This window comes from Marmota flaviventris, chromosome 5 (assembly GCF_047511675.1).
Source record: "Marmota flaviventris isolate mMarFla1 chromosome 5, mMarFla1.hap1, whole genome shotgun sequence".
Classification (NCBI taxonomy): domain Eukaryota; kingdom Metazoa; phylum Chordata; class Mammalia; order Rodentia; family Sciuridae; genus Marmota; species Marmota flaviventris.
In genome coordinates this window covers 1,806,873-1,834,187 of record NC_092502.1, presented here as the reverse complement: position 1 = coordinate 1,834,187, position 27,315 = coordinate 1,806,873, and the positions used below count along the sequence as shown (strand labels likewise).

Genomic DNA, 27,315 nt, shown 5'->3' with positions numbered 1-27,315 from the left:
CTCGCGCCCGCGTTTTTGCCTCGCGGCCAATGTCCACCCCCGCCCCCCCCCCCCCCCCCCCCGCCGCACAGCGGTCCAAGTTTCCTCGCAGTCGCACCCGGCTCTCCAGCCTTTCCCGTCCCCGCCCCTGGCCTTCTAGCCCCGGGCGGCCGACACTCATCCCGCCCCAAATTCTCCCTGAGCTCCAGTTTCTGCTCTGCTTCGGGCTGTCCCGCTGCGGATACACGATTCTGGCCCTCCGGGACCCGGCCCCCACACTACCTCCCGTCGCGGACCCTCTGCGGGTCCCACCGCTCTGGCAGGCCTGCCCCTCCCTTCCCGGCGGTCGCGCCCCAGACCCGCCCCGGGAGCGGCCAGGCCGAGCGGGCGGCAGGCGGGGCGCGCGGCTCGGGTTTCGGCCCGCCCCCGGCGCCGGCGTGACCCCTCCTCCCGGGCGCAGGGCGGGCCTGGCCAGCTGGCTGGCGCCCCGCCCCGCGGCCGCTGCTGCGGGCGCTATAAGAGGGCGGCGGCCGCGGCGCACCCTGCGCGGAGCCGGGAGCGCGATGGTCCGCCGCCGCGGCGCGGCAAGATGCTGGATGGGTCCCTGCTGGCGCGCTGGCTGGCCGCGGCCTTCGGGCTGACGCTGCTGCTCGCTGCGCTGCGCCCTTCGGCCGCCTACTTCGGGTAGGTGCCCTGGGCGGGCGGCCGCGCGCGCAGGCGGGCGGGGAAGGCGGGGCCGGGGCGGGGGTGCCCGGAGCCCCGGGGCTCGCGCGGTCTGGGTGCCCGGGCCAGCGCTCAGCGGGGCTCCCGGGTTGCTTGGAGCTGTTTGTTTGCGGCTCGCGCGTCGCTCGATCCGTGGGTCGGTGCCCCCCGCTGCGCACTGGGGGTAGAGAGGCCGGCATACCCGACGGGCTTGCGCAGGGTCGAGGTCTTCCGTGACCCCAGAGTCGTCGCCGTCGGCGCCTTAGGCCGCGGAGTTCCTGCCAAAAGGCTGGAGCCTCCCGGCCCTTGCCCACCCACCCCCCTTTCTCTCCTCGAGAAGTTAATTTAACAACAACAAAAAAATACGTACAAAATCCAGATGTTCCTTGCACTGAGCCCCAAAGGGGGAAAAGAAAACCCTCCAAGCCAGAGAAATTTATTTTTCTTGCGCGTTGCTTTTGACGCCCGCCCGGGCCCCAACCCTGGCCCTTGGGAGCGCGTCTGTGAGACCTGGCCAGGGCAGAGGACGCCGCTGTCCCGCGGGTCGCTACCCAGTTTTGAGTCTCTGACATAGCAGTTTGCGGCACTGTCGGCGCGTCAGCCCTCCACCCCCCTCTTTTCCCCCCTTTTCCCCATCTCCTCCCTTTCTCAGGTCTGGGATGTCTGAACCCAGCGACCTTTAGAAGGACCCACGCTGCGCTTTGGGCATGCGGAGGTCCAGAGTGTGAGGCAGCGCCCCAGCTCTCTCCCCCCTCCCCGGGCGCCGCCCCTGGGAGCCCTGGCTAGCTCCTTGGGTCCTCGTCGGCCTCCTGGGCGCCCTGGGCCGCTCCAGGGCCGCCGCCCTCCGCGGTCACCTGTTCCCTAGCCTCTGGCCCAGGCGCGGGCGCTTGCAGCAGCCTCGCCGGCAGAGGGCCCCGTTGGTCCAGGAATCTGGCACCCGCCAGGGCAGGGAGAGGCCGGCCTGGGCCGAAGAGCCCTGCAGGTGTATCCTGTTCTCAAAGAAAATAAAATATTTTCATGGGAAACTTTCCCTTTGTGTTTTTCTTTCTCCTCCTTTTCTGTCTGTTCCTTTCTCCAGGGTTGTCTTCCAGGGTCAGCTTCGTGTCTTGGTTCCCCTGGGGTCCCCACCCTGGCCCTCTCCTGGCTCGGACTGTGGGTATAGCCCCTGCCTGCCATCTGTGCAGCCCTGAGCCTCACCCCTGGGGCAGGAGGCAGGAGGGAGGGCCGGAGAATGGCCGTCTGGCCACAGGTCCACCGTGAGTCACACACAGCCTTATCCGCCAGCTGTGCCTTACTCTCCAGCTCGGCCAAGAGGCTCTGCTCACCAGGCTCTTGACACACCCTGGGCTTGTCTGGGCAGCAGGTTTGCTCTGCCTGGGATCTCTCAGACCCACGAAGATGGGGAGGATGGGATCCTGGGCCTCCATCCCAAGCTTTGCAGTTTTAGCTGTGCCTGTGTGTTACCGCTTCCTAATAATCCTGGCTGCTGGCCATGTGCAGGTAGTAATGGTTTCAGTGCCACTGTGTCTCTCCTGGTCAGCCCCTCTGCCCAGCTGTGTGGCCTCAAAGGACCCCTCAAGGGAGTCCCCTCTGAGTGCTGCTCAAGTATAGCTCTCCTGGTAGCTGTCCTGTAAGGGGGGCTGAGAGCAGATGTGCTCCGTAGGGGCACAAAGTAGGGGGACACTGGACTCTAGTGGACTGAGAGTAGGCTCCTCCCTGAGCCAGGGGACAGGCTGGGTGTCCTGAGCCTTCCCTTGAGTTGATTCCTAATAAGCTGTGGAGGAAGGCAGGCTGGGGGCTGAAGGTCTGCTCCTAGCCCAGCCAAGGGAGGAGATAGGTTCCCAAGTGCTGAGAGACTCCACAGGGCCTGAGCTGCGGGAGGAGCCTGGTGGAATCTCCCTGCGGGTGTGGGTGTTCTGGACATCCCTCCCCAGCTTGGAGTGGACAGGGAGCAGGGAGAAGAAACTGGAATCTAGGGCTCTTTTCTCCCTTCCCCCTCTCCAAAGCTCTGCCTGGCACGAGGCTCCCAGGCAGGAACGCAGCTCCAGTTACAGCCCAGGAACCCGGAGAGGAGAGGCTGGCCCCGGGGAGGGTCACGTGGCCAGCGGGAGCCCTCCCTGCCCCCTCCCTGAGCTGCAACCCAACCTTAGGCTGCCCTTCCCTTCTCCAGGCCTCTGGCCACCCCACTGCTGGACCCCTCCAGATTGGCCCCTGGCTGTGCGGAAGGGGCTCTCCTCTTCCCCCCTTGGCCCAGCTCTGCATCTCAGCCTGATCAGCAGGTGGCATTCCCATCTGGCTCTCCTAGGGCTGCCAACATGCCTGTGCTCCTGGGCCTGGCTGCCCAGCCCCAAGTCACAGACCCGGGTCCTCCCCTGGTGGCCATGGGGGTGGGTTTCAGACTTTGACTCCCTTGTCCCCTGCCCATCTCCCGGAATTCTCAGGTGAGGGGATGAATCTGAAGGGCCCAGTGGGTGAAAGTCTAGAACAGATTGGGGTGTCCCCCTGCTGGGATGTTTTGTATTTAGAAGGGTATAGAGTCCAGATCTCAAGGTCTTGGGGCTGTTCCTGGCAGGCCTGGGCAGCTTGCAGCCCTCCTCTTAGGGGTGCTGTGCAGGGGAGAGCCAGCCCCCTGCAGGAACCTCGGAGCATGGGACTTTCCACTTGATTTCTTAGAAGACACAGAAGGCATATCATACACCTGGGGCTAGGTTTGGGTTTGACCCCTTGCATTCTGTATCACTCAGGGAACATTTGCAGGCCACTTTGGGAGACAGAGGTGGGAAGCTGGGCCCTGATGGAGTTCTGCAAGCCAGGTCCTGCCTCTCTTGCCTGCTGCAGGTCTGGTGTCCCCAGCCGCATCCTCACAGCAGGCCAGACATCAGCGTGAGTTGATGGTCTTGGAACCAGCACAAGCAGCAAAGTTTGGGTGCTTCAGGCCAGGAGGGGCCGTAGGGGTCCAGTGGTGTAGGGCTGCTGAGGCTGGGCTGGATATAACCCCCATCCCGTCGAGTTCTTCAACTGGGAGCCTTTGGTCCACCCACAGCCATCACTAATTCCAGAACCTTGCCCTCAGGGTTGAAAACTCATCCTGTCCAACACTCAGCCCCCCTCTTCTTCCTCTGGCCCCATGGCCACTGCTCTGCTGTCCCTGTGGATTTTCCTGCTCTGGACACCTCCGATCAACAGAAGCACATGCTGCATGACCTTCCTGGTCTGGCTCCTCCCCGGTGTCATTTCCAGGGTCCTCCACCTCGAGCTTGGCTGGTGCTTGCCCCTTGTCTGACTTCCTCCGTGGGATGAACAGACAGGTGTTCCAAAGCGCTGTCAGCTGACACATAGTTGGGCTATTTCGGCTGTCTGGTTGTTTGGACAGTGTTGCTGTGAACAGGGGAGTGTGAGCATTTCTTTTCCTTGAGCAGACCTGGGTCTTCAGCTCTTTGGGGGTTTGCACCTAGAAGTGGGGCTACTGGGTCCTGTGGTCATCTGTGCCTCACTTTCTGAGGAGCTGCCAAACTGTCTTCCTAAGTGGCTGTGCTGTTTGGCATCCTGCAGCATGCACAACACTTGTTTTATATTTTCCTGGTTCTAGACACCCTCGTGGGTGTGAAGGGGCGTCTCTTTGTGGTATTGACATACACGTACAAGGTGGCTAATGGTGTTGAGCAACTTTCTGTGGCTTTTGGCCCTGTATATAATCTTTGGAGAAGCATCTATTGTGTTCCTTGCCTGTTTTAGTCAGGTTGTTTGTCTTTGTTGTTGAGTTGTAAGAGCTCTTTACTTATTCTGGCTTTCTTCTTGGGTAGAGAACCTTGTCTTTTGATCCCCGAGCAGGCAGACACTTGTCCCTACACATGGAGGTGGTGGCACCCCCAGGTGCTTCCACATCCTAGCATGTGGTGGGTGTCTGGGGGGGGGTCTCCCCCTGTTCACAAGAACCTTCTGTGAGGGCCTGTTCTCACAGAGGAGGCTGCTGTTATGGGGGTGGAGGATACTGATGAGGATACAGGCCCCTCAGGGTAAAGGGCAGGGGCTGCCCACTCCTCGTCCCGCCTGCCAGTGTGTTTATCCCGTTCCTGGCTGGGGATGCCTTGGGGCCATGCGCCCAGGTCTGACAGCTGCTTGGTCTGGGGGTACTCAGCTGGCCCCTGGAGAGGGCATAAGGCAGGAGGGGCCTGGATCACCAGGCTTCATGGTGCTTGAGAACCATGTGGTGGGAGCACAGCGGGTAGGGGGTGGGGGGCTGGCGGGCGGGGGTGTCTGGGCCTGGGCTCCTGCTGTGAGCAGAGTGGACAGAGCAGGGAAGTCGGAAGTGGGGGGTTGGGCTGACCTGATTAGGAGGGGCTACCATGCTGTGGACAGATGCTGTCCATGGAGACCCCAGGTTCCACCGCAGGAAAGCTTGGGAGCCGAGGGTGGGAGGGATCCAGGACAGGGCAGTGAGGGAGCTGTGGGGAAACTGGGCCAGCCTCTTTGAGGTGGCCCTGGAAGTGAGGCCGGCAGTGGTTGTGAGGGAGACCAGGGTCTGGCCAGAGGAGGAGTGCTCCCTCGACTGGGGAAGTGGGTGTGGAGATGGCATCCATCCTTGGCTCATGAGGGCCTGTGTGACCAGCAGAAGGAGTGAGGGGCCTGTGCAGGCAGGCGTGGGGTGCGGGTGGGCGGAGCCCCTGCATGGAGCACAGAGGACCGAGGGCCTCCGTGCAGCCTCAGCCTGCCCAGTGTCTCCATCCCTGGCAGGGGTCTTCCCGGGCCCCCAACGTAGGCCAAGGCCAGACCCCAGGGCGAGAGTTCTCAGGCTCCCTGGAGCTCTCTCTAGGAGAGGGGTGTAGGGCAGCCCCGAGGCAGATCTGAGGTGAGGCGGAAGTGTCGGCCACCTGGTGCCCTCAGCTGTGTGCACAGATGTCCTGCCCACAGCCGGCCGTCTGGACAGGGCGTCAGCTGCCTAATCCCATTCCCATCCTCACCCCACGTGCTTCCTCCTCCTGCGGCGGCTCGGATCTTGCCCTGGGCAGGGCCTGGTGGGTGCCAGTCAGCGTCCAGATGCCCCAAGGGCAGGGGCCACTCCTGTCAGTCCTGCCCCATCCCCACCCTGGAGCGTGGCCATCACAGGACAGCATGTGGGTAGTTTTTACCCCAGAAGAGAGTACACGTGTACAGATCCCTCCCGAGAGGCCCGGGCCCCAGGGAGGGCGAGGAGCGATAAGGGTGGGTGGCCGGGGAGTGGGACCGCCTGTTTCTCCTGCTGACTGCAGAAGAGCGGCACCTGGTGACAGGCCTCCTGCCCTTGCCCTCTTGATCCCAGCCTGCTGGGCACCCAGCCCCTTTGTGCACTGTGCTGGGCGACTGGGTAGTGCTGGCAGGTTGCAGCAGGCTTGGGACCAGGCCCAGACATCGGGGACCAGGCCCGTGCCTGGCATGAACTCTGGGGCAACCACGGGTGAAACCAGGCCCCTGAACCAATGGAGGTGGGCATTTGGGGACTCTCTTCTGACTGGTGTCCGACTCTGCAGAGTCAGGGTGAAGGGTGCCATGTGCCCCTGCAGCCCTCACCTGCTGCCCGAGGCCTCCCCTGTCCTGGAGGCTCTGCCTGGGTTGCCCTCTCTTCCAGAAACCCCTAACAGCCCCGCTGTGTTTAATTCTCCTGGGTAGCCAAACCCAGGGCAAGCAGGAGGGACTGTGAGTCTCCCCTAGTGGGCACTGTCCCCTGCCCAAAGGCTCTGAGGCCATGGGGTCCCTCTGCTACCTTATGGGGCTCATGGCACTCATTCCTCAGGTGGTCTGGCCTGGCCCACTGTCCTGGCTGGCCTTGACCAGCTGTGCTGTGTCCACACCTTCTGGTCGTGACCAGGGAGCGTCTATGCCCCTAGCTGCCAGGCTACTTGACCTTCTAGTGCATGGATCGTGGCCCAGGTACAGTGTGCCTACACCACTGTGAGGAGGGATCCCGGGTGTGGATGGCCACAGGGGCAGCCATCAGAGCCTGGCCCATTGGGGACTGGCAACCTGCTGGTTTTCCTGCGGAGGTTAATCTGGAAGTACATCTGTGGGCCAGGCCCAGCCCAGTGGCAAGTGTTGGGGGACAGCCTCACTGTACCCACTAGTCTGGGTGGCACCGGGCTGCCCCTGCTCTGGGCCCCATGGGCCTACCCCTCCTGCAAGGTCCCTGCTGGCCAAGTGCCGCTGCCCACAGGAGGAAACCCCGCCGCCCAGCTGGCAGCCCCAGCGCCTTGGGCCGGGCAGCCGGACGAGGTGAGGGAGAGGCAAGCCACAAGCCGCGTTCGCTTCCTCCACGATGCTGGGCCCGGAGCCACCAGGGCCAGTGGGTGGGAAGCCTGGCGACCATGAGGTGCTGCCAGAGGCGTCCAGGCCCTAGATCTCCAGGACATGCTCTGTCCCGGCAAATGGCAATGGTGGGGCTGAAGCCCCAGGCCACAGCCTGGGCACAGTGCTAGGCCCTGGGGGACAGCCATCTCTGGGAGGAAGTGATGTGGGGGTCCCATGCTGCCCCTGCCTTCCCTGTGGTCAGGCTGCTGGTGAGGACCACAGGGGCCAAGGTCACTAGCAGAGGTGGCTCCTCCAGGAAGCCGCCACTCCCCTCTTCTCCCCAGGGGTCCAGTGCACAGCCCTGGGGCCTGGGGCTGTGGGACTCAGCTGGCTGCACCGAGGGTGGACAGGACCGTTTCTGGTAGGTTTCAGGACATGGGCCTGCTGAGTGACAGCTGGGTCTTGGGCCCGTGCTCCCTCGCAGCTCCTGTCCCCAGCCTGGGCCTGGGCACATCTGGGCACCGGGTGTCTTTGTTGCCCTGCAGGATGCCCCTGGGCTTGGGTTGGAAGCTAGGCCGAGCAGGGCTGCGCTGCAGGCCTTGGGGCGGGTGGAGGGTAACCTCAGCCCCATGCTCTCAGTGCTGGAATTTGTTTTGATTTTGTTTCACATGGAAATTAAAGCTGTCTGGCCAGCGGAGGTTCACGGGGCGGGGCTCTGCGGCTCCTGGGGTGCAGCCTTGGCTCAACCGCCCTGGCTGGGGGAGCGCTGGGTCCCGGCAGGGTGGCCGTCAGGGTGGCCGGGCCTGCTGGCAGGAGGGGGCTGTCAGGGGCAGCAGTGGGGGCCTGGCCTCCCTCCCTCTGCCCTGAGGGGAAAGAGCTCACAGCTCAGGTGACCAGGCACGTTGCCAGCCTGGTCAGTCTGGGGAGGGACCTGCTCTCCAGCTCTCACCTGAGGACAGGGATCACCGGGCTTGTCAGATGGGCAGCCATGGCATGGCAGCCTCAGGCCCAGCCCCAGAAGCTGGGATGGGGTGGGGTTTGTCCTCAGAGTGCCTCTCACTGCCCTGGGCTACTGCCGGACAGGTCTGGGTGGTGGGCTGCCAGGCCCCTGCCTTTCAGCACTGGGTTCCCTGCTCTGGCCAGTCTCCAGGGCCCAGGGAAGCCATCCTATGACCCTTCCAAGGGTCACACCTCCCAGGCAGAGGCCTGGGCGCCCTGGAACTTTGTGTGTGCTGTCATAAGGCAGCCCCGTCCCCAGGACACCGACCCCCCCCCCGTGACCGTCTGTATGACCACTGCCCCCAGTGCCCTGCCCATCCCCACGACCACCCCGCCCCCTGCACACGACCACCACCCCGGTGCTGGTCTGCATGACCACTGCCCCCCCAGCCCTGTCCGCACGACCACCCCCGCCCTGTGCCCTGTTCGCATGACCACCCTCCCTGCTCCATCTGAAAGACCACCCCCCGTGCCCCGTCTGCAAGAACCACCCCTGTGCCCTGTCCACATGACCACTGCCCCTGTGCCCTGTCTTCATGACCACCCCCCCCACCCCGTCTGCACAACCACTACCTGCCTGTGCCCCATCTGCACTATCATCTTTCTAGCCCCAGAAGCTGGGATGGAGTGGGGTTTGTCCTCAGAGTACCTCTCACCACCCCCATGCCCCATCCATATGACCACCTCCCCCACCCCCCGCCCCATCTGCACGACCACCCCTGTTGCACCGTCCGCCTGACCACCACCCACCCCTGTGCCAGAGCAGCTTCCCTTCCTGGAAGGCAACACATCTTCCACAGCTGCAGCTTGAACCATGGGGACAGGATGATGGGGTGGGAGCTGGCTCAGGTTGCCTGGGGCCCAGGGCTGCGGGCACCCCCTGGAGACTGCAGGGACTCCTCCCTGGGAAGGCAGCATGAGTGGGTGCTGGCTGTGGCCCTGGGCCAGGGCTGCAGACTCTCACTGGGGAGTTGGTGGCAGTCTGGCCTCTCTCCTCTGGTGGCCGTGCAGCCCTGGCCACAGCACTTGAGCCTGACGCTCAATGTCCTGCCTCTGTGCAGCTGACAGCTCCCAGCAGGCCAGGCACTGAGGGTGGCCTGAAGGTGCACGGGGCACTTGTGCAGACACCTCTCCCAGTGAGGAAGTCCATCACCAGGAGTCACAGCTTCACCCTGTGTAGTGTGGAGTCTGTACATACGTGGGCGCGTTTGTACACGTGTGCTACGTGTGTGCATTTGTGTATGTTTATTGCATGTGCACATATATGAGTGTGTGTGTGTGTATTTCACAGCGTGGATTTGATGTGTGCCTGCAGGAGTGAGAGCATTGTGTATGTGTGTGAGCGTGTGGGGGTATGTGTGTGGGTATGTGAGTGTGTGGGGGTATGTGTGTGTGGGTAAGTCTGTGAGTGTATAAGAGTGTGTGGTTGTGGTATGGTAAGTGTGTGTGGGAATTGTGGTTATGTCTGTGTGTGTATCTGTGGGTGTGTGTATGGTATGTCTGTGTGTGCCTGTGGGTGTGTATATATTATGTCTGTGTGTTTGTGTGTGTATATGGTATGTCTGTATAAGTGTGTATGTATGGTATGTCTGTGTGTCTGATTTGTATATATGGTATGTTTGTGTGTCTGTGTAGGTGTGTGTGTATGGTATGTCTGTGTGTCTGTGTAGGTGTGTGCGTGTGGTATATCTGTGTGTATGTATGGCATGTCTGGGTGTGTGTGTGTGTATGATATGTCTGTGTGCGTGCAGGTGTGTGTGTATGGTATATCGTGTGTGTGTATGGTATGTCTGTGTGTGTCTGCAAGTGTGTGTGTATGGTATATGTGTGTGTGTATGGTATGTCTGTGTGTGTGGGTATGTGTATAGTATGTCTGAGCAAGTATGGGTATGTATGTGTGTCTGCAGGTGTGTGTGTGTGTGGTATATGTGTGTGTATGGTATGTCTGTGTGTGCCTGTGGGTGTGTATATATTATGTCTGTGTGTTTGTGTGTGTATATGGTATGTCTGTATAAGTGTGTATGTATGGTATGTCTGTGTGTCTGATTTGTATATATGGTATGTTTGTGTGTCTGTGTAGGTGTGTGTGTATGGTATGTCTGTGTGTCTGTGTAGGTGTGTGTGTGTGGTATATCTGTGTGTATGTATGGCATGTCTGGGTGTGTGTGTGTGTATGATATGTCTGTGTGTGCGTGCAGGTGTGTGTGTATGGTATATCGTGTGTGTGTATGGTATGTCTGTGTGTGTGTCTGTGCAAGTGTGTGTGTATGGTATATGTGTGTGTGTATGGTATGTCTGTGTGTGTGGGTATGTGTATAGTATGTCTGAGCAAGTATGGGTATGTATGTGTGTCTGCAGGTGTGTGTGTGTGTGGTATATGTGTGTGTATGGTATGTCTGTGTGTGTCTGTGTATGGTATGTCTGTGTGTGGGGATGTGTGTGGTATGTCTGTGTGAGCAAGTGTGGATATGTCTGTGTGTGCAGTGTGCTGGTGGGGAGGTGTGGTGCCCGTAGGGTGTTTGTGGGTGTGCATGAAGGTGTATCTGAGGCCATGTGCACACACAGTGCATTTCTCTTTGAGTCTGCCCAAGAGCTGACAAGCTGAAGGGAAGCTGAGAGCCATGGGAACAGTGCTGCCCTAAAGGTGGGGGCCGAGCAGACCCCAGGGCCTGCTGCAGGTTGGGGTACTTGGAGGACAGCCCTGGAGCCCGTGGGAACCCCAAGACCACCATCTTTGGGCCCCCAGGAGGCCAGGTGACGTGCAGGGTGCTGGCCTGAGTTAGGTGTGGCCCAGGCACAGCCTGGCCTTGGCCTTGGGTGTTCTGGGTGTGGGTCCTGTGTGGCTGGGGATCTGGCTGGTTCCCTCCCTGAGGAGGCTTCCTGAGACCAGCATCAGTATCTTGGGTCAGCTGTAGCAAGGCACCTCAAGCTGGGCCCCCTGGAGCAAGAGGATTTGCATTCCTGAGCCTGGAGGATGTCTGAAACAGACCTAGGCTCCCTCTGAAGGCCGCAGCCAGGGTCCCCTGCCCTCCAGCTGCTGTCCTGCTGGGGCCCGTGGTATCCTGGGCAGCATCTCCCCAACGCCTGCTCCTTTGCATGTAGCCTCCCTGTCCTGTGCTCACCTTTCCTTACAAGGACACTGGCTGTAGCCCTGTTGTGACCTTGCCTTGAGGGTCGCCCTTCCCTACTTCTGCAGGACCCCTGATACAAAGGAGGCTCCTCCAGAGGCCTGTGACCGGGCTCTCTGTGCGCTGTGGCCACGCAGTGTCTCGTCCTCTGCTTCAGACTCTACCTGCTCACATTTCTTAAATTTGGTGACCAGTGTGTGGTGAGGGATAAGGAGGCCTGTGGGTCTAGCAGACCCATCGCTAGACCCCAGGCAGAGTGGGACAGCCCCCCTCACATCCCAAGAAGGCCGATGACAACAGCAGGAGACCAAGAGTGAAGAAAAGAAAGGCAACCAAAGCAGTTAAGCTCAGAATGTCTGTGAGGAGCAAGCGCCACAGGAACTGGCCCAGCAGGTGGAAACGCCAGGCAGGACAGGGTCAGCAACAGACTGAGAGGCCATCAGAGACTGCGGAGAGAGGTCAGGAAGCTGGGAGCCTGGTCAGAAGAACCGCCAGTGCAGCCGGAGACGGGAAACTGGGGAGGGAACAGGCCTGGGCTGAGGCTGAAGGGAAAGGAGGCGAGGTCTCTGAAGCCCAGTAAAGCCATGAAGAAAACTCAAGGGGCCCAACGTCTTCCCAGGCGGGGAACAAAAATACATGTGCCCAGGAATGTGACATGCTAGGATTAAAGGACATCAGAGCCAAAGACTGTAAGAGCAGTTGAAAAAACCCAGTCCAGGTAGTGTTCCCCAGAGCCGCTGGGCGCCATGGGCTGACCCAGCTCTAAAGGCAGAAGGCCCTGCGGAGAGTGAGGTCCCTGTGAAGGGCCAGTGCAGACCCAGGAAACAGCCTTCTTGGGCCCGGGATGGAACCACTATGCCCAACAGCATGACCACGGGCGGGGCAGGGGGTGCCACCAGTGCCCCAGGGCAGCTGAGAACCAGGGAGCAGGTCAGACCCAGTGTTGAGGGCAGCCGAGGACCAGGGGGCAGGTCAGACCCAGTGTTGAGGGCAGCCGAGGACCAGGGGGCAGGTGAACAGACTTCTAATGAACAAAAGGAAAACTTCAGGCAGACAGAAAAGAAGGCAAAGTTCAGGGCAGCGTGGTCAGTGGCCCAGATGGACCCAGAGAGCACACCAGGACCCCAGACCTGAGAGTGCAGTGCACGAGGTAAGGTGTTGGGGTCTGTGCCTGCGTCTGTGGCCCTGTCTGCTGCCCGGGTCTGTGACTGGTCACCTGAGTGCCACCTGGGTCTGTGACTGGCCCCTGAGTGCTGCCCGGGTCTGTGACTGGGCCCTGTGTGCCTCCCTGTGCTGGGACTAGACTGCAGGTCAGGAGTCACTGGAAGGATGACAGTTTGTGCCTTCCGTTCCCATTTTGAGGAGGAGTGTGACTTGAAAGCACAGAGCTGATACCTGGGAGCCAGTGAAGCTCTTCTTGCAGACCCCAGGGCACGTGGCGGAGGACAGTGCAGACTGTTGCCCATCACGTACCTGGAGCAGCAGCAACGGCAGGTCACCTGATCCAGTAAAGGGGGAGTCCAGAGCACACGTCCCCTGCCTAAAGATGAACAGTGCGGTGCAGCCACTTGGGAGGATACGCTGACAGTTCTCCAAAGTCTAAGCGTGTAGCTCGGCATTGACTGGCATGCCCATTCCCAAGAATGTACCCAAGAGAAGTGAAGACACTTCCTCAAACGTGTGCCTTCCCAGAGGGTTCAGGCATAGTTGTTTGAAAGTGGGACCAACCCAAGGGTCCATCCCTAACAGACAGAGAAGCAGAATGTGGCTTGCACTGGTGGGAGGCCTTCCTCTTGAAGGCAGTTCTGACACGTGAAGCGATGGAGGCGACCTGGACAGTCCTGGGGCAAGTGAAGCACACTGGGCACAGGCACTGCTGCTTCTGACCTCCTCAGACTGTCCAGAGCAGCTGCGTCCACTGAGACGGGAGGCTGCCTTGTGACATGAGTGCAAGTGGATTCTTTTTGAGGTGATGAGAGGGTTCCAAGTTGGCTATGATGGTCCCACGTACTGTGAATACACAGCTGTGGACACATGGTCTGTGCCTTAAATCGCAACCATTCAGAGTGAAGGGAGAAAGGGGGTTGGAATGGAAATTATTCCACCAAGGGAAACTCAGGTGTAGGTGGCTTTATGGCAAGTTCTTCCAGATAGCGAAGAGGACGTGATTGTCCTAGCCCAGACCTTCAGGAGACTCAGAGCACCCGCCAGGCACCAGAACTTGACAGGAAGAGCAAAGGCGAAGAAAAGGGCCAACACTGGCGAGCAACCTCCGTCAAGTGCTGTCGGAGACCGTCCGTCAGGGTCCCAGTAGGATGGAACCCTCTGACCAGGTAGGTTGGTCTCTCCAGGTCACCACAGACATGCAGAGCTCTGTGTGACAGTGCCACGGCTAAGGATTTTTTTGTTACACTGGGGATTGAACCTAGAGGTGCTTTGCCACTGAGCTGTGTCCCCAGCCCTTTTATTTTTTGAGACAGGGTCTCACTGAGTTGCTTTTGGCATCACTAAATTGCTGACTGGCCTCAAACTTGCAATCCTCCTGCCTCAGCCTCCCAAGTAACTAGGATTCCAGGTGTGCACAAGCACACCCAGCCCACTTAAGGATTTTGAAAGGTTCTTTGCTAAGAACCACAGGGAACGGCAGCATGATCCGGGGTGACCAAGAGGCATCCTACAGAAGTTCAAGTGTAAGATGGGGGTGGCTGTGCTCACCCTTCATAAATAAGAGATTCTGGCTATTTTAACAGACCCCATTTCCCTCACAGAGCAGTCTGCAGTTGGGCTCTGTGGGCAGTGTCCCAGCCCTTGCTCCTCAGTTCTCACCATTGTTCAGGGCTGTCCTTGGGGCCCACTGGCTGTATCTGGGTGGCAGGAGCCATGCTGGGGCCCCTGAGGGAGACCGGCGTGAAGGGAAGCCCTCGACATGGAGCACGGGCTTGGCTGCACGCTCCACCTGCCTGCTAGGGGCACCTCTTTGGAAGGCCTGCAGTGCCGCATTCAGGACAGCCGGCCAACGCTGCCACATCGTACCCAAGACCCTTCTGGATCAAGGAAACAGGCACAGCAACAAAAACCAGGCTGTAAGGATTGAAAAGGGAGGGTGCGGAGGAAAAGAACACTTCCTTCCACTGTGGGGGGATGCAGATCAGTGTGCCACCAGAGGAGTTGAAGTCGGTGTGGGAAGAGACCCCTGCGCTCTGCGTGTGCTGCCATCTCAGGAAACAGGAGCCGAGCGCGTGAGCTGGTGAAGGGGAGGAGACCGTGGTGTGAGCACAGGGGACTGGGCCGACCGGCTGGTACCCATTAGAGCTTCCCCGGGCAGCCCACAGAGCTGCACATGGAGTGGTGGGCACCAGGGCTGGGCGGAGATGCCAGTTAGGTGTAGGGAGTGCTCCATCACACACAGAGCGAGCTAGTGGCGTGGCGGATGGGCTGCCCAGCTCAACCGGATCACCGTGCAGCAGACGTGTTTCAAAATACCATGTTGTGCACTTGTGTGTGCATTGACAGACATACAGTCACGTATGCAGTCGTCCAACTGTGAACCTTACAAAGAAGCCAAGCCCATCTCTGAACACGTGTGGTCATGTGCAGAGAACATGGAAGGGCTCCAGTGGTGGCAAGGGCATGCGGAGGCAGCAGAACCTGATCGGCACAGGAGCCCACTCACCATTTGTGTGTCAGCAGTGGGCCCAGTGAACCTTGTAAAGAAGGGCTGGAGTCCAGGACTGGAGTCTTCAGAGTGGACAGGAAGGGACCCCGAGTCCATGCCCGCAGACCCTAAAGCCCAATGTGGTGGTCAGCTGGCTCGCCACCGATGGCCCTGGCCTGCCTAGGGAGCTCCTGAGGAAGTCCTAACAAGAGTCGGGCTATGGGCAGGCGGGGATGGCTGTGGCGCTGCAGGCACGAGGCCGGCTTCTCAAACGTCATGCTGGGTCGGTCGTGTTCCCTATGAACATCGGGCCTCCCAGAGATGGTATGCTCCGGCTGGTGTGGCTCACTAGGGAGCTGCCTGAGGTTAGCAGGCGGAGGGCTTTTGGAAGGTCCTTCGTGATGTGAGAGCAGGTGGGCTCATTTTTAAAAAGTGTTTTCTACATTTCTACTTTGAAATGACAGGTCCCATCACCTGTGTCTGTCAGGCGCTGCATGGTCCACTGTGGAAGGGCTGCTGGGGCGAGTTCTCGCCTGCACAGCCTCACGGGGCTGCGTGCCTGGAGCGAGGAAGCATGGAGTCCGCTCTCTGCATCTTTCAGGAACACAGTAGTCGCCATGCTGTGTGACCCACATCCTGAGCCTATTCTTCTGCTTAGCAGAAACCATGCACCTTGACCAACCTCCGGCCCTGGTGACGAGCATTGACTGCTGCAGAGTTTGGCTTTCTCAGCTGCAGAGTGTGAGGGAGCACGCGTGGCCCTCGTCTCTCAGAGCCTGACTCACTCCCTGGACCTGACAATCCCCTGCTCCAGTGTGCGGCCTCTTGAACTCTGTAGCATGCACTGTCAACGGGGCCTCAGTGTCTTCATCTGCTATCAGTGGGTGGACGGGCTGTTCCTGTGTCTTGGCTGCTGGGCAGGGGGCTGTGGTGAGGGGCAGTTCTGGTGCCTCTTGGACACGCGGACCCATGTCCTCCATAGGTGCCCCATGTGTAGCACATGATTGGACGGGCAGTTTCCACACTGTCCTCCACAGTGGTGCACATGTCCCTCTCCTCTGCCCCCACCTGCTGTCCTTGCTATTTGTGACAGTAGCCATTCTTCCTGGAGTGAGCAGGTGTCTCCTTGTGATTCTGATGGACATTTCCCTGATGATTAGCTTTCTTTCATGTATCTGTTAGCTATTTCTTCATCCTCATTTGAGACATGTCTGTTTAGATCTATTGCTCATTTATTAAATGGTTTATCTCTTGCTACTGAGTTGAGTTCCTTCTATGTTTTGGATACTAACCTCTTATCAGAGGTATGATTCTGAGCCAGGTATGATGGCACACGCCTATAGTCCCGGCTACTTGGGAGGTTGAGGCAGGAGGACCACAAATTTGAGGCCAACCTCAGCAACCTGGAGAGACCTGTCTCCAGGCTGTGTGCATGTGGTTTGTGGGTGCCCTTTCCCACTCTCCATCCTGTGGCCTCTTCTCCCGTTGGCCGGCTCCTTTGCTGTGCAGCTCTTCAGCTCCATGCCACCCCATGTGCTCTCTTTGTTGATGTTGCTTGTACTTTTGGGTCACGTCCAAGAAATCTTGCCAAGACCAACGTCGTGTGCATTTCCTGTTTTCACCGGTGGTTTCATGGTTTCAGGCGTAGGTCTCAACTCACTGACCTACTCCAAGTGGATTTTCGTGTATGTCGTGACATGAGACTTCCAAAATTGGAAATAAGAACATCTAAACAAGGTGGAGCCCATTGTGCCATCGAGCTGCCAACTCTGAGCAGAAGACGGCACAGGGTGGGCAAAAGGGCCTGTGCCCCAGAGGAACTGCCGTCCCTGCCAGGAGGTGGCTGTGCTGGGTTCTGCAGCCGGCCTGTCTGCCCCCTCTCGGCAGGTTGCCTGCTGGGGACTGGGTGGCAGCTGCGTTAAGCCTGGCAGCAGGTGGTCCGTGTGAGGTGGGCAGCTGGTTCTGTTGGCGGGGACCTGTGCGGTACGTGCCAGCCTGCCTGGGACTCTGCAAGGCAGAAGCCTCGAGGTGGCAACCCCGTGGGCAGAGCCAGCCACCCAGGCTGGTGTGCAGGGTGGGCAGGCACAGGGATGGCTTTCAGCCACGTGGAGAGGACAGGCTTCCCCTGCCCCAGGTCACCTGTTGTGGGCCTTTCCCTGTCCTGTGCATCTGCAGATGGCTTCTGTCCTGTGCTGGGAGTCCTGCACACCTCTCAGTGCCCCTTGTCTGCTGAGCGGGGCTGGGGCTGGGTCGGGGGTGCACCGTGGCTGCCGCTACTTTAATGGCAACTCAACACCCATGGCCACGTGGGTCTGACGTACCGGCCACACTCCCGCCCCCTCCCCGAGTCCACTCAGCCATCCTGCGTTGCTGAGCGTGATCCGCAGGACCCGGTGTCCTCGGCCCACCATCAGGCCACCTGCCCGTTGGCCCACGAGATATCGTGACCAGAGCTGCTTTGAGCTCACTCCCCCTCTGGCACCTCGGAGCTCAGCCAGCCCAGCTCGCAGGCACCCAGGGCACCCAGGTGGCCTTTGGCGGGCAGAGCCGTCCAGTGTGAAGCCTGTTCTGTGGCACTGCTCCCACTCCTGGAGCCCCAGGGCACGGTGTGGAGCGTCTGGCCGCCCATCTTGCCGCGTCCTCACGTGGTGGAGGGGCAGAGTCTCCCTGGGGTCCTTTTGTCAGGACATTGATCCCATCATGAGGCTCCCACCTCGTGACCTCGTCATGTCCCAAAGGCCCCACCTCCTGACACTGTGGCCTGGGGTGAGGATGAACATTCAGACCAGGTCAGTGGATGAATCGTGGAATTTTATAGGCACACTGTTCTGGAGTTCCCTCCAGGGAGAGCCTGTCTTTCCCTGTCCTGGCGCAAGGTCTGCTCCCAGGTTTGATGCGTGTTCCTCTGATAGAGACAGAACAGTGCTGTTTGGTAGTGGAGTGTTCCACGTCCCAACAGCTGGCTGTTTCCTTCCTCTGAACTGCATGTTTGTCCTTTGTCCATTTCCGTTATTGTTTGTCTTTATTTTTGGTTTTTAAACTGATACGTAAAACGTACACGTGTGCATTGGTGTTCTGATGTGTAGACTGCGTGTTATGTAAATCGGGTGAAGCTATCTTATCTCCTCCGACACTTATCAGTTGTTCATGGTGGGAAGGTCTGAGGTCCTCTCCTAGCGTCAGGCACGCTGCGTGATCGCCACCTGTGGTCCCACTACTGTGCAACGGCACACAAGGTTCTTATTCCTGTCCATCCTGTCCGCTTCGATGGACTCCTGGGGTTCATTTATAGAAAACAGATGTTCACAGACACACACCCACACATGGCATGCATGCACAGTTAGTTCTCGCTCAGGGATGTAAGTTGCACACTGATATTTTCTCCAATATTTCCCCATATGTCACTTGTCTGCTGGTCTTTAAGTCTCTTCTTTTGCTCCCTCTGCAGAGATTTTTAAAAACACCTTAATCATTGCTTCTGTAACGCCCACTGAGTTCAGAGTCACAGAGACAGCGCTCCTATTCTAGGTTATTGTGTGACTTTGTCATCTTCCCTCAGTGCTTCCAAGGGTCATTCTTGGCTTTGAGGTTGGTATGGTGGGAGCCCTGACCTAGTAGACAGCATGCCACCTCCTCACCCTGGGCCTCCCTGTCGTGTGCCTCAGCCCCAGTCCTCTCCCCTGTGTACCCTCCTTGGTCCTCACATGGCACTGGCTTGGGACAGGAGCCTCTAGGACAGTTGTCCCTGAGGCTATGCATAGAGCTAAGGCAGGGTCAGCCATGGGCAGAGGGTGGGGAGCACAGGCTGGCCAGGTGGAGACCCGACCTCCTGGGTAGGCTGGCCCACTGGAGTGGAGGGAGTGTCCCCCAGGCACAGACACATGTGGAGTGTCATTGTCTTAATACCCCCGACTGGCTGTGTGTCAGGAAGTGTCCTTGGCCTGCAAGTCCCCTCCCCTGTCCCCACTTCCTCTCTGTCTCCCTTGATCCTCCTCTGCCTGCCCCTCGTGCCCCCTTCCACAACTCCACGTGCACTTTGTGCCCCCATGAGACCCCCATGAGGGTCTGGGCCACAGAGCTTCCCTGGACACGGGAGCGTCTTGGCAAGTCCAGGCCGTGGCACATGCAATGGACGCTGAGGCCTTTCTGGTGCTTCTGACCTGAACCTGGCTGTGACATTCTTATCTGGGGACAGAGGTCTCCGGTGAGAGCTGCCTTTGAGTTGGGCTGTGGCTCTGCCTGCCTTGGTTTTCTCTGGTGGGCAGCCACAAGGCTCTGCCCCAGCCTGCCTCCACCCCTGCCCCTGGTGGGCAGCTCTCCCGGGGCCTGGTCTGGAGCCATCATTGAGCTCAGCCACCTGGCAAGGCTGGAGTCCACCGCTGGCCTTTGGTCCTCCCGGAGGCCCTCTGCTCAGATGGAGCTTTGGAGGTGAAGCCCAGCCCTTGTGGGGCTCTGGCCCTGGCCCTCCAGTCAGCTTCCTCCCAACCCAGAGCCTCTCTTCAACCTGGGAGCTCCCAGGAGACCCTACCTCTGCCCCGCTGTGCCCTCCTGCACCCCTCTGCCCTCCTAGAGGCCCCATCCTACTCCATGCTCCCAGGGCCCTACCCCTGCTGTGGGGCTGACACATCCCCTCTGCAACCTCTTGGCCCTGCTCCCGCCCCAGCCCTCCTGTAGACCACCCTTAGGCAGGTGAGTCCACAGCCCCCTGCGAGGGATTCAGGTGAGGGCAGTGTTCCAAAGCCGCTACCCCCGATCATTCCCAGAGGAGCCTGGGCACAACAGCATTGCCCCTGCTGAGGGGCAAAGGGGACTGTCTCCTGTGGTGTTTGAGGCAGGGAACTTAGTCCGTCCTGCCCACGTGCAAACAGATGCCTCCTCGTCCAAGGATGAAGGCCTGGGCATGGCGGGAAGTGCGTGTGCCTGCGGGCTCCATGTGCAGTCTGCCCACATGGGGTGCTGAGGCCTGTGGGTGACGCACAGAGCTGGCAGGACTCGGGTGTCAGTCCTGGGATGGAGCAGGGTGCAGAGCTGCCGGGTCAGGGCTGAGGCATTGAGGCTGGGAGCCTCACTCAGTGTGCACAGCCTAGGCCTGCACAGATGTGTTCTGGACAGGGCCTGCTGGAGTGTCCAGGGGTTGCCATCCACTGTGGGGACATGGGGGTCTAGCAGGCTTGAATTCAGAGGAAGGAGGTGCAGGAGCCTGGGACAGGAGGGTACGTGACTAGAAGGCGAGGAGGGGAGGGCGAGCCTCTCCTTAGTTGGCCATTAGGCTGGGGGATGAGCTCTCCGGCCACTTGTGAAGAGCTGGGCCCTGGAGTGTCTTCACTGAGAACTGTCCTTTCACTCTGGTGGCCAGTCCTGCCCTTCCAAGACTGAAAGACCCTGCCCGGTCACCAGGCTACAGAGGGCAGGCAGGGAGGAACAAGCCAAGGCCTGCCCCTGAAGCCATAGACCCATGGGACACCCCCAGCTGGTGGCATCAGAGGGAAGTGGTCTCTAAGCTGGGGAGGGGAGCAGAGTGTGGTAGAGACACCAGGGAGCTGTAGTCCTGGATTTGGCCCTATCCCCTGCTGCAGCTTGAGCCTGGCTGTGCTCGTGGGGGTGGTATGTGTCAGGGAAGGGGCTCCATGGGTCTGGGCAGTGTGGCTGGTGTGGACTGGACTCCCTGAAATGGCTGGGCTCCTCCTGCTTGGCTCTGTGGGATGGTTCTTCTGTCCCCAGCTCCCGTGGCCCTGGCTGGAGCTGGGGCTCACTCTTGCCTCTCCATCCCCAGGCTGACTGGCAGCGAGCCCCTGACCATCCTCCCACTGACCCTGGAGCCTGAGGCAGCTGCCCAGGCTCACTTTAAGGCCTGTGATCGGCTGAAATTAGAGCGCAAGCAAAGGCGCATGTGCCGGCGGGACCCGGGCGTGGCGGAGACGCTGGTGGAGGCAGTGAGCATGAGTGCGCTCGAGTGCCAGTACCAGTTCCGCTTTGAGCGCTGGAACTGCACCCTGGAGGGCCGCTACCGCGCCAGCCTGCTCAAGAGAGGTGAGTGCCCAGGCCCTGCCCAGATCTGGCCAAAGAGCCCAGGTGGCAAAGATAGGACTGCAGGGCTGTGGGCATATCCCTCCTGCGTGCTCTCTTCCTCTGGGTCCCAGGTGACCTGAGGCCTGGCTTCTGGCAGTGGCTGGGGCCTGGACAGAGCAGCCCCTCACCTCCCTCCACCCATCCCCTCCATCACACACACTCATGGAGGGCCTGGTGGCATAGGACGTCTTGGCTCAGTCTTTGACAGGTCCCCGGGCTATCTGTGAGCGCTTGACTCATGCCAGGTATCTGAGTGCCCAGACACCTCCACCCAAGGAGAAGCCCTCCTCTCCTCCCTCCTGCACCTGGGGCACAGAGGTTGGGGCCCCTCCACAGCCTTGCCCCAGCTGAGGGCTGGGGTGCTGGGCGGATGATCAGTGGTAGATGCTTAGGGAGGTCCTCCACGGAGAAGGCCCTGGATTCCATCCCCAGCACTGCCAAAACAAAACCAAAGGAAACCAAGCATAGGGGACTTGAGGCCAGGGCAGGGCCACGCCCTGAGTTCCAGCACCCTGGACGTGCCCTGCACCCCAGGCAGGCAGCACCACACACCTGCTCACCTGAGGGGATGGTTCAGAGCCCCCAGCTGTGGTTTGGCTGCAACACGTGTGAAATGGGAACCTCCAGATGGGTGCAGGGTCCTGGGGCCCTGGCCTCACTGACCTGCCCCTGCTGACCCCAGGCTTCAAGGAGACCGCCTTCCTCTATGCTATCTCCTCGGCCGGCCTGACACACGCCCTGGCCAAGGCGTGCAGCGCCGGGCGCATGGAGCGCTGCACATGTGACGAGGCACCGGACCTGGAGAACAGAGAGGCCTGGCAGTGGGGCGGCTGCGGGGACAACCTCAAGTACAGCAGCAAGTTCGTTAAGGAGTTCCTGGGCAGGCGGTCAAGCAAGGACCTGAGAGCCCGCGTGGACTTCCACAACAACCTCGTGGGTGTGAAGGCAAGCAGAGCGGGGCGGGGCGCAGCGTGGGTCTGTTGAAGGCCCCGGAAGGGACAGGGGCAGGTGGGCGGGGTGCAGAGTGAGTAGGTGTGGCAAGACATGGGGGGTTGGGTACAGGATCTGTGGAGAGGCAAGGTGCAGGGTGGGTGGAGCTGGGCATGCAGTGGGCGGGGCCCAGGGTGAGGGGAAGGGGCTGGGCGCAGGCCTGGGGTTGAATGTGGATGAGTGGACATAGGAAGGGAGGGGCTTGCTGGACGGAGGCTACTTCCCATAGAGCTTGTTAACCATAGGACAGATGGGGGCACTAGCCATGGAGGGGTGCCCCGTCGTGCCCCAGTGAGACATCCCCTGCATCCCCTGTGGAGAAGAGGAACTGGAGGCCCCAGGATAGTCTGGGAGGGACAGCTGGATGGGCCCCTCTGGCCTGCCACTGCTGGTCTAGAGCCCAGAAGGGTTCCTGGGTTGTCGTGGAACCAGGGGTCGGCGGGATGTGCCCCTCCTGCTAGGGCAGCCCTCAGGCTTGTCACCAAGACTGTTGAGAGCAGTCATAGTGGGAATGTGTCACCTGGGGGTCCTGGGAAGAGTCTGGGAGTGCAGAACCCACTCACCCAACTCAGGGCTGTCCACGCCTCTTCTGCTGGTCCCTCTATAGCCAGACTCCGAGCAGAGCTAGCTACAAGAGACCCAACTAAAAAGACTCAAGTTTCAGAAAGAGAAATTTCCAAGCTCTCCAGTGGGCCCTTTGGGAGGCCTTGGGCTGTAGCCTGGGTGAACCTGGCTCTCTGGCTCTCTGGCTGTCCTTCCCGTCACCAGAGCTCCAGATGCTGGCTCCTGCAAGGGAGGGGCAGATCCCTAACTCTAAGACACCCGACCCCAGTCCCCGACCAGCCCTGACCACCAAAGGCTGACTCCAGGCCCAGCCTGGGTCTCAGGAGGGCAGGGCCAGCACGCCTCCTCAGGAGCCGATCTTTATGAGAAGGCAGAGTTCCGGCCACGCACTTGTTAAGCACTCAGTCTCCCTGTCCATCAGTGCTCTGCTGCCTCCTCCTGCCTTCCTGAGCCGGCTGGCAGGCGGGTGAAACTGGAGGGCAGATTAAATCCTCAGGCTAGGCCCTGGTTTTCCTTTGTGTTGACCCCTCCTTCCCCAGTCGCCCTTTTGTGAGCTATTAATGAAAAGTCAGAATGTGAAAAGCCCTGGACCTGGGGCAGCCACATTTTAATTAAACCCGTCTAGGTTTCTCAGCAAAGCATCACTAAGTGGAGTCTTCGTGGCCGTGGCCGCAGGAGGGGGCCGGTGGCTGCATTTCTTAACCCCCCACCCAGCCTGCCCTCCTGGGGCCATGGTGGGAACTCGTGGTCTGGCTCCGGGCCCACCTGGGAAAGGGCTAGTCCCCTCCCCACTTGCTTCTGCCCCAGGGAAGAGATCCCAGGCTGGAGATCCCAAGGGAAAGCCAGCCCCTCTTGGGACCCCAGCCTCCTCCCAATGTGGACCGTGGGTGCTCAGCTGGGGCTGCTCCTGGAGAGGCAGAGGAGCACCCCGCTCGGGAAGCTCTTCCAGCAGTAGAATTCTCTCGCTGTCAGGAGTGGGCTTCTGCCCTTCTGCAGCGACTGACCTACAACAGCAGCTGGGGCTCAGGGCTGTGCCTGTGGGTCCCCAGTACTTAGGTGGGGTCAGGGCACGGTTGTCCAGCTTGTCCAGTGAGTGACATAGCAGACTTCAGTGGGCCTAGGGTTGTTGAAGGGGAAGAGGGGTGGACATCCAGGCAGGAAGGGGTGTCTCAGCAGGGTGGGGGGTGTCTGCTCACAGAGGTTTGGGGAGGTGTCCTGGAAGGTAAGGTGCAGCCATAGGACCTCTGTCCTGGGTAGTCCCTGGCTTGGAGGGAGAGGGACCTGCACAGGGACCAGGGAGTGGAGCCTCCATGTCAGAGAGATGGTGATGACCCCTGCTGGCCAGGCTTGGGTCTGTCCAGCCCTGGGTGGGTAGTTGGGCTACCTGGCAGGTGCTCTCACATCCATGCCTTCTGCAGGTGATCAAGGCCGGGGTGGAGACCACGTGCAAGTGCCATGGTGTGTCAGGCTCCTGCACCGTACGGACTTGCTGGCGGCAGCTGGCGCCCTTCCACGAGGTGGGCAAGCACCTAAAGCACAAGTATGAGACGGCGCTCAAGGTGGGCAGCACCACCAACGAGGCCACGGGTGAGGCAGGTGCCATCTCCCCACCACGGGGCCGGGCCTCAGGGGTGGGCAGTGCTGACCCGCTGCCCCGCACACCCGAGCTCGTGCACCTGGACGACTCACCCAGTTTCTGCCTGGCCGGCCGCTTCTCCCCAGGCACAGCTGGCCGCAGGTGCCACCGTGAGAAGAACTGTGAGAGTATCTGCTGTGGCCGCGGCCACAACACGCAGAGCCGGGTGGTGACAAGGCCCTGCCAGTGCCAGGTACGCTGGTGCTGCTATGTGGAGTGCCGGCAGTGCACACAGCGCGAAGAGGTCTACACGTGCAAGGGCTGAGCCCAGGCCCTCCAGCCCTGCAGTGTGCACACAGTGAGAGGAGGTCTACACCCACAGGGGCTGAGCCCAGGCCCTCCAGCCCTGCCGTGTGGGGTGTAGGCAATGCACACAGTGAGAGGAGGTCTACACCCACAGGGGCTGAGCCCAGGCCCTCCAGCCCTGCCTGGGGTGTAGGAAATGCACGGAGTGCAGGGTTCACACCTGCAAGGACTGAACCCCGGCTGTGGCAGGCATTGTGCAGCAGGAGGCAGCTCCAGCTGCAAGGGCTGAGCCCAGGGCCCCAGGGTTGGTGTCTGGGTCAGCTGTGGAGGCCAGCTTCTGTCTGGCCTCCCCAACCCCTGTGCTCCTGCCCAAGGCCTGAGCTTTCTCCCATGACCCGAGAGCGTTGCAGCAATGCTTTCTCAGCTGTCTCCATCCCTGACACCAGTCCCCCATCTGGGCCCCAGTCTGTTGGCTGCCCCTCCCCGCCTCCGGGCTCCCTCTGAGGCTTGGAGGGCAGGTGCACCTTTGTGACCACAAGGCCGCCATGGGGCACGGGCCTGGCCCGGCACCCAGCACCAGCACTGTCTTCAGAGAGCCAAACCACTAGGAGAGTGCACAGCCCTCCATCTCCAGGGCCCTGCTGCCCAGGTGCCCGGGTGGGGAGGACTCTGCCTTCCCTCTCTGACATCGAGCACTTCTCTTTGGAGTGAGTATCAGTAACTTTAAGTTATTATATTATATTATATTATTATTATTATTATTATTATTATTTAACTAATATAATAATTATTATTTTCTCCATCCCCTTTGCCTCTTGGGCTGACTCTGTCTTGCCCTGAGCTGGGCAGGGAGGGCTCCTCTGTCCCTGTGCTCCAGTCTTCCTCCCGACCTGTTTGCCCTGTCGTTTGAAACCACTAAATTGAGATGATATTGTTAAATGAAGCAAGTGGCCTGCAGAGCTTCTTGGAAGCCGGCCCCCCACCCCATGCCAAGGAGACAGTGCCACTTGGTGGCTGTGCTCTGTACCTTATGGGCAGAAAGTCAACACCAGGGTCTCTTGCAGATTCTGGGCCTTGGGGTGGCAGAGGGGTGGGCTTGGTGAAAGAGGCAAGGCCATCCTTTGAAAGTTCATCCCATGGAGAGACCACACTTGCTCGTGTGTCACAGGGGTGGGGGCAGGCAGGGACAGACGCACTTGGAGAGTCTCTGGCTGGCCTCTGACAGTGGCACACCCTTCTTTGGGGCCATGCTGTTGTTTTATCAGGGGGAGGGGTGACCGACACTGACCTAGTTTGGTTTGAGCATGTGTGTGTGGGGTGTGTGTGTTGCGTGAGTGTAGGTCGTGTGTGCATACTGTGCTGGTGTGGTCAGCGGTCACTTGGGTTGTCCCACCTCCTTGGTGTACCACATAGTGGCCCTTTGGCTCACAGAGGTCTGGCCTGCAGTTTTTTTGGGTGGGTGGCCTCATGTGGGATGGGGTCTGGGAGGAGGCAGGTGTGGAACTACTGAGCAAGGAATGGGCTCCTCAGAGCCCGGTGTCCAGGAAGCAAAGGGGAAACTGTTTTTGAAAGGAAGCCTGTTTATGTGGCTGCAGGTCTCTGGTCCTTCTGAATGGTGTCAGTACCGTTTATTCTCCTGGGTTCAGATGGCAGCCCTTGGTCAAGGCCCCGTCCCAGCAAGTGAGTGTGGGTGGGCTGTGTGAGGGCTGCATCCCGGTGACCAGAGGGGCAGAGTGGCTGGCGGGCCCGGGGGGCCTGTCCTCCCAGGTGTCCACACCTGCCAGTGTCCCAAGCAGCAGGCCTGGCCACTCTGCCCCTGAGACTGGAGCTCAGTCGTGTGATTCGTGGAAGGACACCCAAGGGCCAGGGTCTTCTTACCCAATACCAGCTGAGCTGTGTCCTCAACATTCAGAACAGGCTCTTCACCCGGGGCGGCCTGCAGAGGTCTGTTGGTGGTTTTGTTTCTCTCTAAAGACACACAGAGCGTCCTGCTCAGTGAGGAGGCCACCGTGCCGGCTGCGGCCTCTGACCTTGTGGGACAGCGTGGAAGGAGCTGTTCTGTGGGGCGCGGAGCCAGTGGTCTCCCTCTGCCCCATCCACCTGCTCCCACCAGCCCAGCGGGGGCCTGACCTGAGCCTGCCTCTGGCCGGGTGGGTGGCCCAGGAGGGAGGGGCGTCCCTGTGCTGAGGCTCCCACGAGCCTGTTGATTTCTCTACCTCATCTGTAGCCCGTGGGTGTGAACCCGAGTGACTGTGGAGAATGTATTTATTTAACAGCTTTGTATAACAGAACCAGAAACAAATGGAGTACTAAATAAATGTATTTTAAGTTATGCCCACTTGAGTCTGCCACCTTCACAGGGGCCCTGGGGGTCGGGGTAGGCAAAGGAGGCGGCTGCAGGGAGTGGGGAATGTGAGGAGGACTGGGGAGGAAGCCTGGGCAGGCAGAGGGAGGACGGGAAGAGGAAGATGTGGGCCCAGGACGAGGAGCCGTTGCTTGTAGTGGGCCTGTGTCCCCATGCCATGTGGCTGCCCAGGCCCCACTGGTCTCTCTACCTCCTGTGTCCTCTGGGCAGGGGCTTACTCACCCACTCCCACCCAGTTCTCTCCCTCCCTCCCAGGCTGTGCAGGGGACGGCCCCCCACAGGCCAAGCCCTCCTACTCAAGTCCACCGTGGTCCCCACCCCTCTGACACATCCTGCTGGAACCCCTGATGGCTCCTGCTCGTGCCCTGACTCCCCTGAGTCGCTGCCCTCTCAGCCCTCCACCTGTTCCCTGGGCCTCCTTGGGGAGCATCTGGGAGAGGCCTCCATGGAAAAATTCAAATCTGCCTAATTTGAATTCCAAATTCTCTTTCCTGACCCTGGGACTCTCCTGGGAAGGGAGGATGGCCCCCAGTGCTGAGTCCTCGCCTCCAGCCTCTGGCCTCTACTGGGCTGAAGTCCCCCTCTCAGGATCTCCACAGACTACCTTTAGCTCCCAGGCCTCTGCCCAGCAGGCCAGGCCTGAGTGGGCCTGTTCTTGAATGTTGGAGGCAGAACTGTCCAGCCTGGGTGAGAATCTGGCCGGGTCAGTTTCCCATGGCCT

The 27,315-nt window shown here is 60.0% G+C and overlaps 1 protein-coding gene across 1 annotated transcript; it reads left to right on the top strand.

Moving 5' to 3' along the window:
• Window positions 1-506: 506 nt before the first annotated feature.
• Wnt9a (Wnt family member 9A) lies at window positions 507-26,561 on the top strand. Its single transcript, XM_027922457.2, has 4 exons — window positions 507-663; window positions 20,498-20,754; window positions 21,476-21,738; window positions 23,766-26,561. The coding sequence occupies exons 1-4, from the start codon at window positions 569-571 to the stop codon at window positions 24,246-24,248; spliced, it is 1,098 nt and encodes a 365-aa protein (XP_027778258.1). The 5' UTR covers window positions 507-568; the 3' UTR covers window positions 24,249-26,561.
• The last annotated feature ends 754 nt before the right edge of the window (window positions 26,562-27,315 follow it).